Raw genomic sequence first — 14,017 nt, forward strand, 5'->3', positions numbered from 1 at the left:
AACTAACTCTGTCCTTTTTTGTTTCTGTTTTATGTAGGATACTAAATTGTGGATAATAATGGAATATCTTGGTGGAGGCTCTGCCCTGGATCTAGTAAGTATTGCCTGTAGCATGCACCCAAGCCTTTTCTCATGCAGTCTTGGTTTGAACACTAATTCTCTATCCATTTCATTTCTTCCTTTTCAAGGTGGCATGAAAAAGGAACCAAACTATTCCTCTGTGTGTTGTTTCTTTTTAAAAAAATATTTTATGTGTATGACTGTATTGCCTGCATGTGTGTAAGTGTACCTCTGTTGTACAGTGCCCAAGGAGGTCAGAAGAGGGCATTGGATTCCCTCAGAACTGGAGTTACCAGTAGTTATCAGCCGCCAAGTGGGTTCCGGGAATTGAACCCAGGTCCTTTGCAGCAAGAGCAACCAGGACTTTTAACCACTGAGCCATCTCTTCAGCCCTGTGTTTTTATATAGTACTTAAAATTATAGATCTGCTTTAAAGTTTTTTGATGTATTTATTTTATGTATATGAGTGTTTCGCCTGCGTGTGAGCCCATGGAGGCCAAAAGAGGGCATCAGATCCTGGAACTGGAGTTACAGATGGTTTTTAGTTGCCATGTGAGTGCTGGTACTCTGCAAGAGCAGCCAGTGCTCTTAACTGTTGAACTGTATCTCCAGCCCCATAGGTCTGCTTTTGAAAGCATTTTGTTATTGTTTTATTGTAAACCAATGAATTAATTCATTGCAACAATGAAGGTTTTTGCCTGGAATTATCCTACCTAAAAACAGTTGGTCAGTTTATTTTCCAGAACAAGTTGATTAGCTTTTATAGAGTTGATAATAGCCATCATGGTTTTATAGTTCAGTTGGTAACAGTTCTCCACATAAGTTCATCATGCTTTCATCCAAAGTCAGAGATAGGCTATGATTATTGAGGTATGGTATTAGGTGTTGGAACAGTGGTCAGGCAAGGTGTTGCTAACATTGCCTCTTGCCAATGCCCATGGTGCATCAGAATGGAGCAGGCCCAGCCCAGTGTTGTCTCTGTCTCTGGACTTGCCATCTAGTGCCTTTCCTGGTGATAGCCCACAATTATGGCACTGGAAGTTAGGAAGAGGTGCTTGGCTTTCATGTACACGTGACTTTATGTTAGCGTTTGTGGAGAGCCCACACACAGCCAAGCCCTGTAAGTATGGTTTATATCATTTTTGAAACACTGTTCAGCCTGATCTCCATTGTAGGCATGCATAAAAATTAATGCAGTTGGGGGCTGGGAGATGACTCAGTTGTTAACCTGCTTGCCATGCAAGCCTGAGGTCCTGAATTTGGATCTCAAGCACTCATGAAAAATGTGCACATCTTTAATCCCAGAAGATCTCTTTGAGTTCAAGGCCTGGTCTACATAGTGTTTCAGGCCAGCTGTGACTCAAAAAGACCACCCCCCCAAAAAGAAAAAAAAAGAAAAATCTGTAATCCCAGTGCTGGGGAGGCAGACACAGGCAGATCCCTGGAGCTCACAGATCAGCCAGGCTTGCCAATCCAGTGAGCTCCGGGTTCTTAGAGAGACTGGGCATCAAAAATTAAGGTGGAGAAGGAGGACACACTCTGTCACCCTATGCCTGTATGTTCACATACTTAGTTGAACATGTACATACAATGCATGTAGGCATGCTCACGGCAAAGTTAATGCAGTTGTACCTCGCTGACCCCTGTACTTGCCAGGTTTATAAGTGAGTAGTGATCCCCTAGATAAACTTCATTTTAGTGTTAGAGGTGGATCTTGCCTGGTTGAGGTTGTCCAGAGGATAGTAAGCTGAAGGAAGCCTGTTGTTTGTATTAAAGCCTGCACGGGCTTTATTAGGAACAGGACTTCCCCTTTGAGAGCAGTTTGTTTCTCACAGTAACAAAAGCACTAGGTAGTTGTAGGGGAAGGTAAAATTCTCAAAATCTTTAATTTTCTAAAAGCTAATATACTAATTTAGAAAATTGCATGTTATAAGCAAAAAACATTTAAAATAGTTTTCAAAAGGAGATTTCAATGAAAAAAATTAATACAGTATAAGGCTAAGCTGTGAGATTAAAATGAGAAACCAGCTGAATATATTCTATGGTCCTGTCTCTAAGTATCTACATTACACAAAAAACTATTTTTTTTCTTTGGGGAACTACTACAGGAATGTAGAAAATTACCTCCTTTTGTGCAACTAGATGACCATTATTCAAAGTGAACTTCATCTGTGACACATTCGGTCTTGTTCACGGGGACTCTCTTCCTGACAGAGTCCTTTAGAGTAGCATTGCTAGTCTCTAAATGCTTCAGTGTGTTCATTCACAGTGCTACAATAATTTAATTTACTTGATGTCTTCAGTTTTGGAAATCAAAGTTGGAAGAAAATGCAGAAATATCTCCTTAAAGTTCCCATGTGGTGTGGTGTGAGAGTCTCAGAAGGCTACCATCTATGTGAATGCCCTTGACAGAGAGAAATGGCGTTCTATTTCAGAGCTACTTGGTCCTTCCTGAGAATGAGTGTGGAGGGGGGTCACTCGGGTCAGGTGTGCCAGCTCCCAGGTGGAGTTGGACTATGGACTTTGTGGACCCCAACCTACTTGTCCTGGAGCCTGTTGGTTGTCTTTGACCCCACACTGTTCTTTTCTGCTTCCAGCTTGATTGTCTCTCCATCTTTTACCCCATTTCTGTTGACTTTCTTCAAACCCTCAAAACAGGAGAACATACTTCAGTGTAGGTTATGGTAATTATACTTTGAATGTCGAAAACAATTAGGATTATTTTGAGAGGCTCTCTTACACATTTTTATGGAAAATTAAAAAGCCAGACTATTGTCATGATTCAGAATATGATACTGTGTAGCTGAATAAATGAATTTGAAGGCCATTTCTTTGAAAAATTCAAAGTTGCTTTTATTTATTATTTCTGTTAATTAATGTGGAGCTAACAGTTAATGTGACTCTGGAGGACCTATGAGGGGAAAGGTGACTGCATCCTGGTGCTGCATCCAATTTTACTAAAGAAAGAAAACAAATTTGGGATCTAGTGTGAAGAGCTAAAGAGATAGCATAGCTTGGTTATTAAGAGCTATGGCTAAAAAACAGGCATATATTTCATTTTGAATAGACATAATTGAATGCACTCAATTTGTTGATTTCTTTTTTGTAATTTTGGATAAGATCTAAATAATAAATATTTCCAGGACCCCCCCCCCCCTTTGAGTTCTTTAGCACTAATGCACTCAATTTGTTGATTTCTTTTTTTGTAATTTTGGATAAGATCTAAATAATAAATATTTCCAGGACCCCCCCCCTTTGAGTTCTTTAGCACTCGGTCTGGAATCCCTTTGTGTCAGTAATCTCTGACACAAGTACAGAGGCATCCAGGGTGCCACAATTGAGGAGCATGATTTCTATCATGCAGTTTAGGCTTGCTCTTTGTAGATTCTCGTAGCCCAGTCAGTGCCACTCTTGCCCTTGAAGGTCCTGCAGTACACAAAGTAGAACATCTTGCTGTTGTGGAGCAAGTTAGAAGATGTGTTGGACAAAGAAAGCAGGTGGAGAGAATTGGGTAATTGGATAAGGGTTAGCTAGAGACCCTGAGAAGGAAAGGTTTTAGCTGATTAAAAGATCAGTCACTGCTGTTAGAGAGTCTAAGGGTCAGCCTTGGAATCTAATTATGAAGGAACTTTGCTGTGTAAATGTCTCGGTTAATCAGGCAGAGATGTTTGACAAACTTAAAAATGAACACACAACATGGTTTTGAAAAAAACAAGATGGCATATTTAGGGCAAGCTGCTCTTGTTGGCACTCTAAAACAGAATCTCTCACAGGATAGAAATTGATCTCTCCCATACATGAAGTCAGGGCTTTCTTTCTATGGTCTTCTCCAGCTGCCAGTATTTCAAGCCAAGACTAGGGAAGGGGCATGTGTCACATCTGCTCATGTTCCACCATGAGAATGAGATGGAGTCACAGGGCCATACAATGCTCTGTAGAACCTGGGAATGTATGCTCCAGTTGAGTGACCGTGTGCCCTGCTGATGGTCAGTGTGGCAGAGGATGAAGGGAGGTGTGTGTGTGTAGGGGGAATTAGAAGTCACTTGTAGGACTAGAGAGATGGTTCAGTAGTGAAGAGCACTGGTTACTCTTGCAGAGGACCCTGGTTTGGTTCCCGCACCTTCATGGTGACTAATAATCGTCTGTAACTCTAGCTCCAGGGACTCTGATGCCCTCTTCTGACCTCTGCGGACTTACACAACATAAATGCACTTATACACATAAAATAAAATTAATAAATAAAATATTTTAAAAAGAAGTCGCTTGTAGATAGGATATAGTCCATTCCCCCATCAGCTTTTATTTACAAATTCTTTCTTTAAAAGTTAGTAGTTGGGACTGGAGAGATGACTTTGTGGTTAAGAGCACTGATTGCTCTTCCAGAGGACCCAGGCAGGTTCAGTTCCCAGGACCCACCTGGCAGTTAACAGTCATCAGTGATTCCAGTTCAAGGGATCTGATGCTATCTTCTGGCTTCCACAGGCACTGTGTGCACGTGGTGCACTTATATACATGCAGGCTAGACATTCATACACATAAAAATAAGTAAAATTTAAGAAAAGTTGACAGTCCTCTTAATGATACAGTCCCCTTATATCCTACCCAGACATTGTAACTGTGGAGGATGTTAGTGGGTGACTCAAAGACCACTGCCTTATATTAAATTAGTATACAGACCACTGCCTTTTATAGTGAGTTTGATATTTCATTCATCATGGTTCTCTAGAGAGGGAAAACCAATGGGGTTGGGTGGAGGAGAGGGGGCTTACTAGGAGAATTGCTTATGTAGTCATGGAGGCTGTCAGCAAACTGGAGTACCAGACTCAGTTGAGCCAAAAGGCCACAGTACTCATGGGCAATTTGTGCAAGTCCCTGAGTTCAAAGGCCAGAGCAGGATGTTCTGGTCCCAGAAGAGAGAAAAAATTTGCCTTTTTGCTGCATATTTGTTTCGTGTAGGCCCTCAGAAAATTGGCAGGTGCCTGCCCACATTGGGTGAGGGTGGGTCTCCTTTTGTCCATTGTAAATGTCAGTTTCTTGTGGAAATGTCCTCTTTACTATTTGAGTATTCCTTAGCCCTGTCAAGCCGCCACCTAAAATTGGCTATCAAGGACACCAAGGATTTTAACCCCCCACATAAACAATGTGTTTCCTTACCCTCTACCTCTTTGCCTCCTTATGGACATGTAAACCAGTAGTGAGTGGAGTTCAAACCAGCTTTAGTTACTATCATTTTATTTACGTATGCCCTAGTGGTACTGGGTACTGAACCTAGGTCCTTGTGCGTGATAGGCAAATGCTCTGCTGCTGGACTATATCTCAGCTCTTTGGTCATATTTAAGAGGACACTGCCAGTCACAGCGTGGAGCCAAATCCTAATGTCATACGGGGGGAGATTGTCAGTTGTTTTCAGCTGCTTTGCTGATCTCCCTGGGTACTGATGCCAGGCCATTCTGGGTCTCTGTCTAGGGAGTCAATAATAGGAGATACTGGATAAATCCAGTGTGTCCGTCAGCTTAGTGAGAGCTTGGTGTAGACCCAGATTGTTACTGGATTCTCCTCCTGTTATTCTTGTACTGAGGATAGGACCTAAGATGCCAGCATCTCTGTTTGCCTTTTTTCTCTCAAGGGACTGGAACGATGTGTTTTCCTCATTTTGAGAGTTAAAACTGGTACATTCTGTGAACACCGAAAAATAGACGTGGAGAAAGCAGGCTTGTTACATATCAGGACGTTCCAGACTGTGGTTTTTGGAACAGTGGTTTGAATATGTTTCTCGAAAAAAAAAGAGACTTTTGGTCAAATGACTGGAAAAAATTATACTCTGTGGAGCAGTGTGCACCATGTTTTTCTAATCTGAGGACAGTGTATTGACTAGAATTGGCAATAATTCCCCAGCAGACCAGTGGACACACTCAGTTTGGTTTTCTCTGTACATGTAATCATATGATTAACTGCAAGTCTCCACCATGTTCTGTTCTGATGTGAATGGAGAAAGCCAGGTAGGCCTAAGTGTGAGGAGAGGCAGCCCCTGAGAAAGGGCCCTGACCTTGGCCTTCATAGGATAGACCAGGGCAGGCCTCTGAGATGAATCAGAAAGCTGCACCAGGCATGATCTGGGCTGTAGTCTAAGTGACCAAGGGCCTCACTTCTCCTACTTGGCCCCACAAAGCCCCTTTGGGATGCTATACACACAGTGAAGGCTTGAGATCTGTGAGGACACCTCAGTTTTCATTTCTCTTGGTATAGGGCACACTGGTGGCTCTTTTTTTTTTATATTTTATTATTTTTATTTTATGTGTATGCGTGTATTGCCTGCATGTAGGTAAGTGCACCCATGTCGTGCAATGCCTGCGGAGGACAAAAGAGGCTGTGGGATCCTCTGGAACTGGAGTTATAGACAGTTGTAAGCTGCCATGTGGGTGCTGGGATGTGAACCTGGGTCTTCTACAAGAACAGTGTTCTTAACCACTGAGCCATCTCTCCAGCCCTGGTGGTTTGGTTTTTTTAAATTATGTAGCCCAGGTTGGTCTAGAACTTGTGGCAATCCTATTGCCACAGCCTTCCATGTGCCAGGATTAGAGGCATGAGCCAGTATACCTGGGAACACATTTATCTTTTAAAAATTTAGTGGACACCACAGGACTGTGTCTTGATATTGATTAAGGTGTGTGAGCTTGGGTTGTACTGTTTGATCAAAAAAGCATAACACAGAGGACCAGGGATTAGAAAAACCTTACTCCACTTATTAGACATACCTTCTAAAAGCTCTGTTCTTAGGCTTTTCAGGAATGTTGGGTTGTTTGACTGATAGAATTTATGTGAAAAAGTCTTGTAAGTGATGGTGGATGTACTGCTATCTGGAGTGAATGGAGCTCTTTGTCTTGTCTAACATTTCTTTTTTAACAGGGATAAAGTCACATTTCTTTCTTATAATTTTATGTAAGAATTGATATTAAGTTAATAGTAACAACTCCTTTGAGTTTCTCAGAAACAATTATTACCTCATTAGGGCTAATAGTAATAATAAAAAGTAATTTCTCATATATGTATTATGAAACAAATGCTAAAGTTTTAAGAATTGAGCTCTTGGGACTGAAGAAGTGGTTCAGCAGTTAAGGGCACTGACTACTCTTGCAGAGAACCCAGGTTTGGTTTTCAGCACCCACATGGCTGCTCAGAACTGTTCATATCTCCGGTTTCAGGAGATCTGATACCCTCTTCTGACCTCCATAAGCATTGCACACATAGTACACATAATTTGATAAAAAAAAAGAATTGAAGTCTTTGAGCTGCATTTTCCCCAATTTAGGGATATTTAAAATGCAGATCTAAACAGTTCTAATGGTAGACTTGGGAAGCAGCTTTCAGACTTCTTTCTCCAAATTTGTGCTTTTGGTGATGGAGATTGACCCTCACAGGTCAGCTTGCAGGCTGCAGGTATAGCCAATGGGCTTTTCAAACATTGTCCCACTGATTCACAGTGGCCTTGCTTTATTCAGCAAAGTTACCCATCCACCCTGCTCTCCCCCCTCAGCGATGTTCCCCCCATCCTTTAATGATTTTAATTGTTTAGGCACAATGTCTTTGATAAATGAAGATGCCTTTTGATTTTAATTGTTCTTGTCTCTTAAAGTCTATGTAAGGCAACCACGAAGTGGCTAATGTTCTTTTTTTTTTTCTTGTTAGTTAGAGCCTGGCCCCTTAGACGAAACTCAGATCGCTACCATATTAAGAGAAATCCTGAAAGGCCTTGATTATCTCCATTCAGAGAAGAAAATCCACAGAGATATCAAAGGTAACAACAGCTCTTGTTTTCATTTCTTTGAGACACCAAGGTGGCAGAACCGGCAGTGCTTCTGTGCCCACTGGACACCATCCTGTACCCTCTACTCACCCGGATCTGGGGCTGGCTGTTTCTGGTGAAACAGGGGCACCTGTTCTTGTGTGCCCTCACCTTGGCTGAGGAGAGCACGCACAGGCTCCCAGGTGACCGCCAGCACAACAGCGCAGCCATGACATGGTCTTCCCTTGGTTGTCTTGCAGCGGCCAATGTTCTACTCTCTGAACATGGGGAGGTGAAGCTGGCTGACTTTGGAGTAGCAGGCCAGCTGACGGATACCCAGATAAAAAGGAACACTTTTGTGGGCACCCCCTTCTGGATGGCACCTGAGGTCATTAAGCAGTCAGCCTACGACTCAAAGGTGAGAGCTGGCGGTTCATGCCTGCTGGGTCCACATACTCTGTTTTCTTCTTCCACCTTGCAGCTTTCCTAGCTTGTACCTTCAGGTAGGCCATGAAGCTAGTTCTATGACCTTGGTTAACTGTCTTCTTTTCTGTCTCCTGCTGCATCATTGGATACCTTTTTCAGTCAGCCTTAGTGACTGGATTTGTACCTTAGTATGTATTTGATATGATAGGGACTAGGAAGGAGCAGGTGTGAAGAGGTGTACAGGAACAAAAGGACTGTGGTATGAGGATAGGCATAGCTTGGGCCCTTTGAGACATGCAGGTGTTGAGCAGAAGCAGCTGTGGTGCAGCCTATCTGCAGAGAATGTGAGTGATTCCTGGACATAGGAGCATGAATGAGGGTGGACCAAGGGAACAGGGCTTGGACCTGGGAAGGGCTCAGTGGATGAAGGGCAGGGCTTGGGCAGAGATCTATCTACTATTTAACATTTTAAAAATTATTTTTATGGCCGGGCATGGTAGCACATGCCTTTAGTCCCAGCACTTGGGAGGCAGAGGCAGGTGGATCGTTGTGAGTTCAAGGCCAGCCTGGTCTACATAGTGAGTTCAGGTCAGCTGGGACTACAGGGAAACCCTGTCTCAAAAAGACAAAAAAAAAAAAAAATTAATTTCATGTGTATGAGTGCTTCATCTGCATGTATGTAATTGCACCATGTGCATGCAGTGCCCACCGAGAGCAGGAGAGGGCATTGGATCCTCTAGAACTAGAGTTATGGATGGTTATGAGCCACTTTGATTGTCCCTATTTATAGGATGTCTAGAGAAAGAAATACCATAGTAAAGTGGGGCAAGCATAATCTTTAGTGATTTTGACCATTTGTATAATTTTAGTTGTCACTTAGGATCTCTATTCCCAGGGGCTCGTTGTCAGCAGGAGACACAGTGTCATTTTTTCTGTTAGCTATATTTACTTGTCAGATTCTTTTCTCCTAGTTTTTCTTATCTCCCTCTGTCTCTGTCTTTGTAAAACATTTGAGGTGTAGACTACTAAAAATACCTTAGATTCTCTGCCTCCTGTTTCTGATTCCCCTCGCCCCAGTCTGCTCTGCTTAGTGACCTGTACACAGTAAAACATGATGCACAGATACTTCTAAGCAAACAAATGTTTAATTCAAATACACTTAAAGTTGGACATTGTGGTGTCCCCCCACCTTTAGTTGGCCTGCTTACTTTTTAGACTAGACTGGCCTTGATCTCACAGAAATCCTCCTGCCTCTGCCTTAGAGGTGTGTGCACTACCATACCTGGCTTAATTAAAACTTTTTTTGAGATAATCTCCATATGTAACCCAGGCCTCCAAATTTGTGATCCTCCTACGTCAGTTTTCCAAGTGTGGAATGACAAGTCCATGCTAGCTTACGTCTTTTTTAAAAATAGAGTCCTTCTCAGTTTTGTAGTAGATTTCCTGCCTTATTAAATGGTGGGTGAAGCTTAGGGTAATTTTTCTCTGAGACCTCAGGTTATCTTTTAAGATATCTACTGTTATGGAGTGTCATCGTGGGTGAAGGTGCAGGTATTCCTGGCTTGGGCTAAGTGGACCCTGGCTGCCTCACTGAAACTGGTGGCTGCCATGAGTTGGGGTAGGCACTGTGGCCCTGGCATGCAGTGAGCAGCAAACATAACTCACACTAGTCTGCTCTGCTGTCTGCATCTGTTTCTCATTGGTGTCTTCGTCCTCTGGGTGATACATCACCTCTATGGCTATGTCTCATCCCTTCAACACCTCTGCTTTGGCCCTTTCCCTAGGGTCATGTCACCTCTTCATCTACTGAAGTTTATATGTGAATTTTGGATGGAATCCAAGTTTTTGACCTGATTATCCCCTTTCAGTCATTGCAGGGATTAGTTGGTTAGCCATGACCCTTTTGATTTGACTCGGGTCTTCTGTTTCAGTTCCTCCTATCACTCCTCACTTTGGTATTTTTCTTAAAGAGCTTTCCTGATCTTTTCTCCTACACCCAGCACCCCTCTGACTCCCATCTTCTCCAATCCCTGATTGCCTACTCCTCTGTAGTCAGTGTGGGCAAACCATACAAGGGCATTTCTCCTTCTGGACTTTTGGACTTGTTCACCCAACTCTGCCTCCACCCAGCCACAGCCACAGAGCCCCTTTTCACTCCTTCCATTTGTTGTTCAGCTGTCAGCTTCTCAGGGGAGCTTTTCTAAGAACCCTATTTAAAGTCATTGTCCAGGGGCTGGAGAGATGTGTCTGCTGTGCAAGCTGAAGACCTGAGTTTGGATCCTCAGAACCCACTTAGAAAGCCAGGCCTGTACCCAGGGCTAATGAGCAGGGTATAGGACAAAGGTGGATTCCTAAATCTCCTTGACTGGCCTTCCTAACTGACTCAGTAAGCTTCAGGGTCATTGAGAGACTTATCTAAAACAACAACATGGAGAGGAATTGCAAAAAGACACCTCAAGTCAACCTCTGGCCTCCACATGCATGCACATAGCCATGCAATTACATATTCCACACACAACCCAACACACATTAAAGTCATGGTCTTACTCACATCCCCTTCCCTGTTTTTACTTACTTTGCTTACTATGCTAGACACACTGAAATTTAAGATCTGCAAAGGCAAGTGTTGAGAACACTGTCCGGTACAAATAGAATGGGGGTTACTGCTTATTAGAATAAAGTTGGAGAAAAAGAACTAAGAACTGCTCCGGTGGCCTGCTCTGCCCTTCTCCATTTCTTCTGGCTCTACAGGTACTTGTGCAAAGTATTCTGAGCTTCAGAAGGCTTTGCCAGCCTCTGTCATGGAGTTCTGGCTCAGAGAAGGCTCTTAATAGCCCAGTGGATGGGGATGGCCACTTAAGATACTGTCTTACCCTTCCAGAAACGCACATTGGTTTGAGAGGAGATAGTGTGAACAAGTGTGTCCCTTTCTCTTTGAACCTTTTAATATTCTGCCTTTTACTTTGACTTGTTGAAAGCCTATTTCTTCATTTACTTGAATCATACCTAGTGACTCTTATTATCTTTTTGATGCTATTATAAATAGGATTGTTTGCCTAATATGTTTGTTGGTATATAGAAGGACTGCTGACTTTTGTGTGTTAATTTTGTGTCCTGCCATTTTATTGAAAGTGTTGATCAGTTCTAAGAGTTTTCTGGTGGAGTCTTTAGGGTCTCTTCTATAAGCTTCATATTATGTGCAGGGTCTTTTGAGTTCTTTTCCTTTGTATCCCCTTTGTTCTCTTGTCATATATTCTAGCTGAGATTCCCAACGCTGTATTGAATGTTACTAGTATTTTAAAGATGATTTAGGAAAGCTTTTCTTGTCTTTAGCTGTCCCCAGACTGTGGAGGTTGTCACAGGAGATGGCTGTATTCTCTGTGAAGAAGCCTTTGGTTTCGGCATTAACATTCTGGGTGTTAGGTTGAAGAATCTTGATAATTTTTTCTAAGGTTTTAGGGTGCTTCTTAGCCATTTGGTTGGGACAGTGTCCCCGCTCATGTATGTCTCTTTCTCCGTGATCTTTTGGGAGAAGGGCAGAGGAGCTGAGGATGCTTCTCCCTGGGTGCACTCATAGACTACATGTTGAAACAGGAGATCCTGTGTTTGAGTGGTATACATGGTGCAGAGTGTGGGACCTGATGAAGCCAGAAACACTGGGACTGCCCGAGACAGACACTGAGACCAGGGTCAGTGTTCTTTTATAAACAGCTTTTCCTGTTCTGGGCCTCGAAAGCAGCGGTACTCTTTGGTGATGAAAAAGGATGTGATGAAAAGAAAAACAACATCTGTAAATCTGCCAAAACCAAGTTATTTATTCCAGTGTTCAGTCATGTCTGAAATAACTAGCAATGAAACTACAGCGAAAAGTAGAAATAGGTGATGTGTGGATGAAAAAAAAAGTAATGTTGCCAAAGCTGAATGGAACTCTGGCAGCTGAGGGAGGCCTTGCTGGACTCTGCAGCTTTTGTCCTGTCCCTCTGTGGGTACTTCTATGTGGAGCTGACTGTACCCCCACTGCTATTCCTTCTGAAACAATCAGGAATGCTCTAGTTCTCCCCAGGAGGAAGGAGCCCTGGAAAGCTGGAAAGGATGTGAACTTGGAGCCTAGTGACACTCTAGTATGTCTGAGTGGGTCCAACCATTTATTGCTATTTAATGCTTGTAAGATTCCACTTATGAGTGTACATGTATAGCTGCATTAGATTCATTTTTATTTTGACTAGTTAGAAGTGTGACTAGGGGTTATGCTTGGGGGTTTATTGTGGAGTTGAACAGGGTTCCTTGAAGAATTTTAGTCTCTTAATTCCAGCACTAAGGAAGTGGATCTCTGTAAGATCAAAGCCAGTCTGGTCTACATAGCAAGTTCCAAGCCAGCTGGTGCTATAGGGAGACCCTGTCTCAAGGCATGGTGGCACATGCCTTTAATCCCAGAACTTGGGAGGTGGAGGCAGAGGCAGAGGCAGGCAGATCTCTGTGAGATTGAGGCCAGCCTGGTCTACATAGCGAGTTCCAGGTCAGCTGAGGTTAGAGGGACACCCTGTCTCAAAAAGATAAAAAAAGAAAACAGAATAAAAACAAAACCCCAAACCCAAAACAAAAAAGACCCCAAAAATCTTATTCTACATATAATTTTACAATGTAACTTAAATTGTATTGTATCTTTAGATTTATAGCCAGCTTGTTTTATTTCACATGGCATTGTGAGATTTAGGATGTTTCTGTGTATCAGTCTTCCTTCCTGCTGTTGAAGAAGTTGGTGATGGTAAGGAACAGATGTGGTAAGTGTCCACACAGAGAAAGATCTGCCAGTTTATACCTGCATCTTGGGTCATCTTTGCTTGCAGCTTTTAACTCTGGCTTTTAAAGACCATTGTTTATTCTGGCAGCAGTGTCTTAATTTCTAGTTCGTCTTCTCCAAATGGCTGGGAAATGAACCGTTTGTTTAGCTTAGTTCTTGTTCTCTGGAAGATGACTATCCTTCCTTTATCTGACTTTTTTTTTAATTCTTGGGTGCCACATTTCCTGAGTGCAGAAACACAGTACTGTTTGTTGAGATTGGGTTCCCCTGCTATATTGTGGATACTTCATTATTTTAACACAGCTCAGTCATTTCTTTTGAGGTCAAATAAGCAATGCTGCTGTTGAATGTTTGGTGTGGCATATTTTGTCTTCCTAATCTCTAATTTGCTAGGATAGATAGGGTTTAAACACATGTAGATGTTTCTTTTGATTATTTTGATTATTTACCAAATGGCTTGGCATTTGTAGAACTGTCAGCTCAGTGTCCAGGTTTGTTAGTAGGCATCAGATGCAGGCAGGAAGAGTGCTTAGGTCCTTGTACAAGTCTTTGGCAGAGGGCAGCTCTCAAGCATAAGAGGGGCAAGGGGACACCAAGCATCAAGAGCTCTATAGCCCATACTTGTCACCTGGGTGGGTTTAAGTATTTCATATTTTTGTTTTTGTGACAGGATTTCATTATAGAGCCCAGGTTGACCTTGAACTTGTAGTCTTCCACCAGCCCCAACCTTTTTTTTTTTTTTTTTATCTTTGGCAGAGGGCAGCTCTCAAGCATAAGAGGGGCAAGGGGACACCAAGCATCAAGAGCTCTATAGCCCATACTTGTCACCTGGGTGGGTTTAAGTATTTCATATTTTTGTTTTTGTGACAGGATTTCATTATAGAGCCCAGGTTGACCTTGAACTTGTAGTCTTCCACCAGCCCCAACCTTTTTTTTTTTTTTTTTAA

General features: G+C 42.5%; 1 protein-coding gene across 1 annotated transcript in view; it reads left to right on the plus strand.

The window, feature by feature from the left end:
• Stk24 (serine/threonine kinase 24) overlaps window positions 1-14,017 on the plus strand; it is a 111,660-nt gene that overhangs the window by 79,340 nt on the left and 18,303 nt on the right. Inside the window, exons 3-5 of the mRNA XM_008823587.3 lie at window positions 38-94; window positions 7,747-7,855; window positions 8,104-8,261. Of these exons, the coding sequence (XP_008821809.1) occupies window positions 38-94; window positions 7,747-7,855; window positions 8,104-8,261 (324 nt within the window). The remainder of the gene's footprint in view (window positions 1-37; window positions 95-7,746; window positions 7,856-8,103; window positions 8,262-14,017) is intronic.

This window comes from Nannospalax galili, unplaced genomic scaffold (genome assembly GCF_000622305.1).
Source record: "Nannospalax galili isolate Female #2095 unplaced genomic scaffold, S.galili_v1.0 scaffold528, whole genome shotgun sequence".
Classification (NCBI taxonomy): domain Eukaryota; kingdom Metazoa; phylum Chordata; class Mammalia; order Rodentia; family Spalacidae; genus Nannospalax; species Nannospalax galili.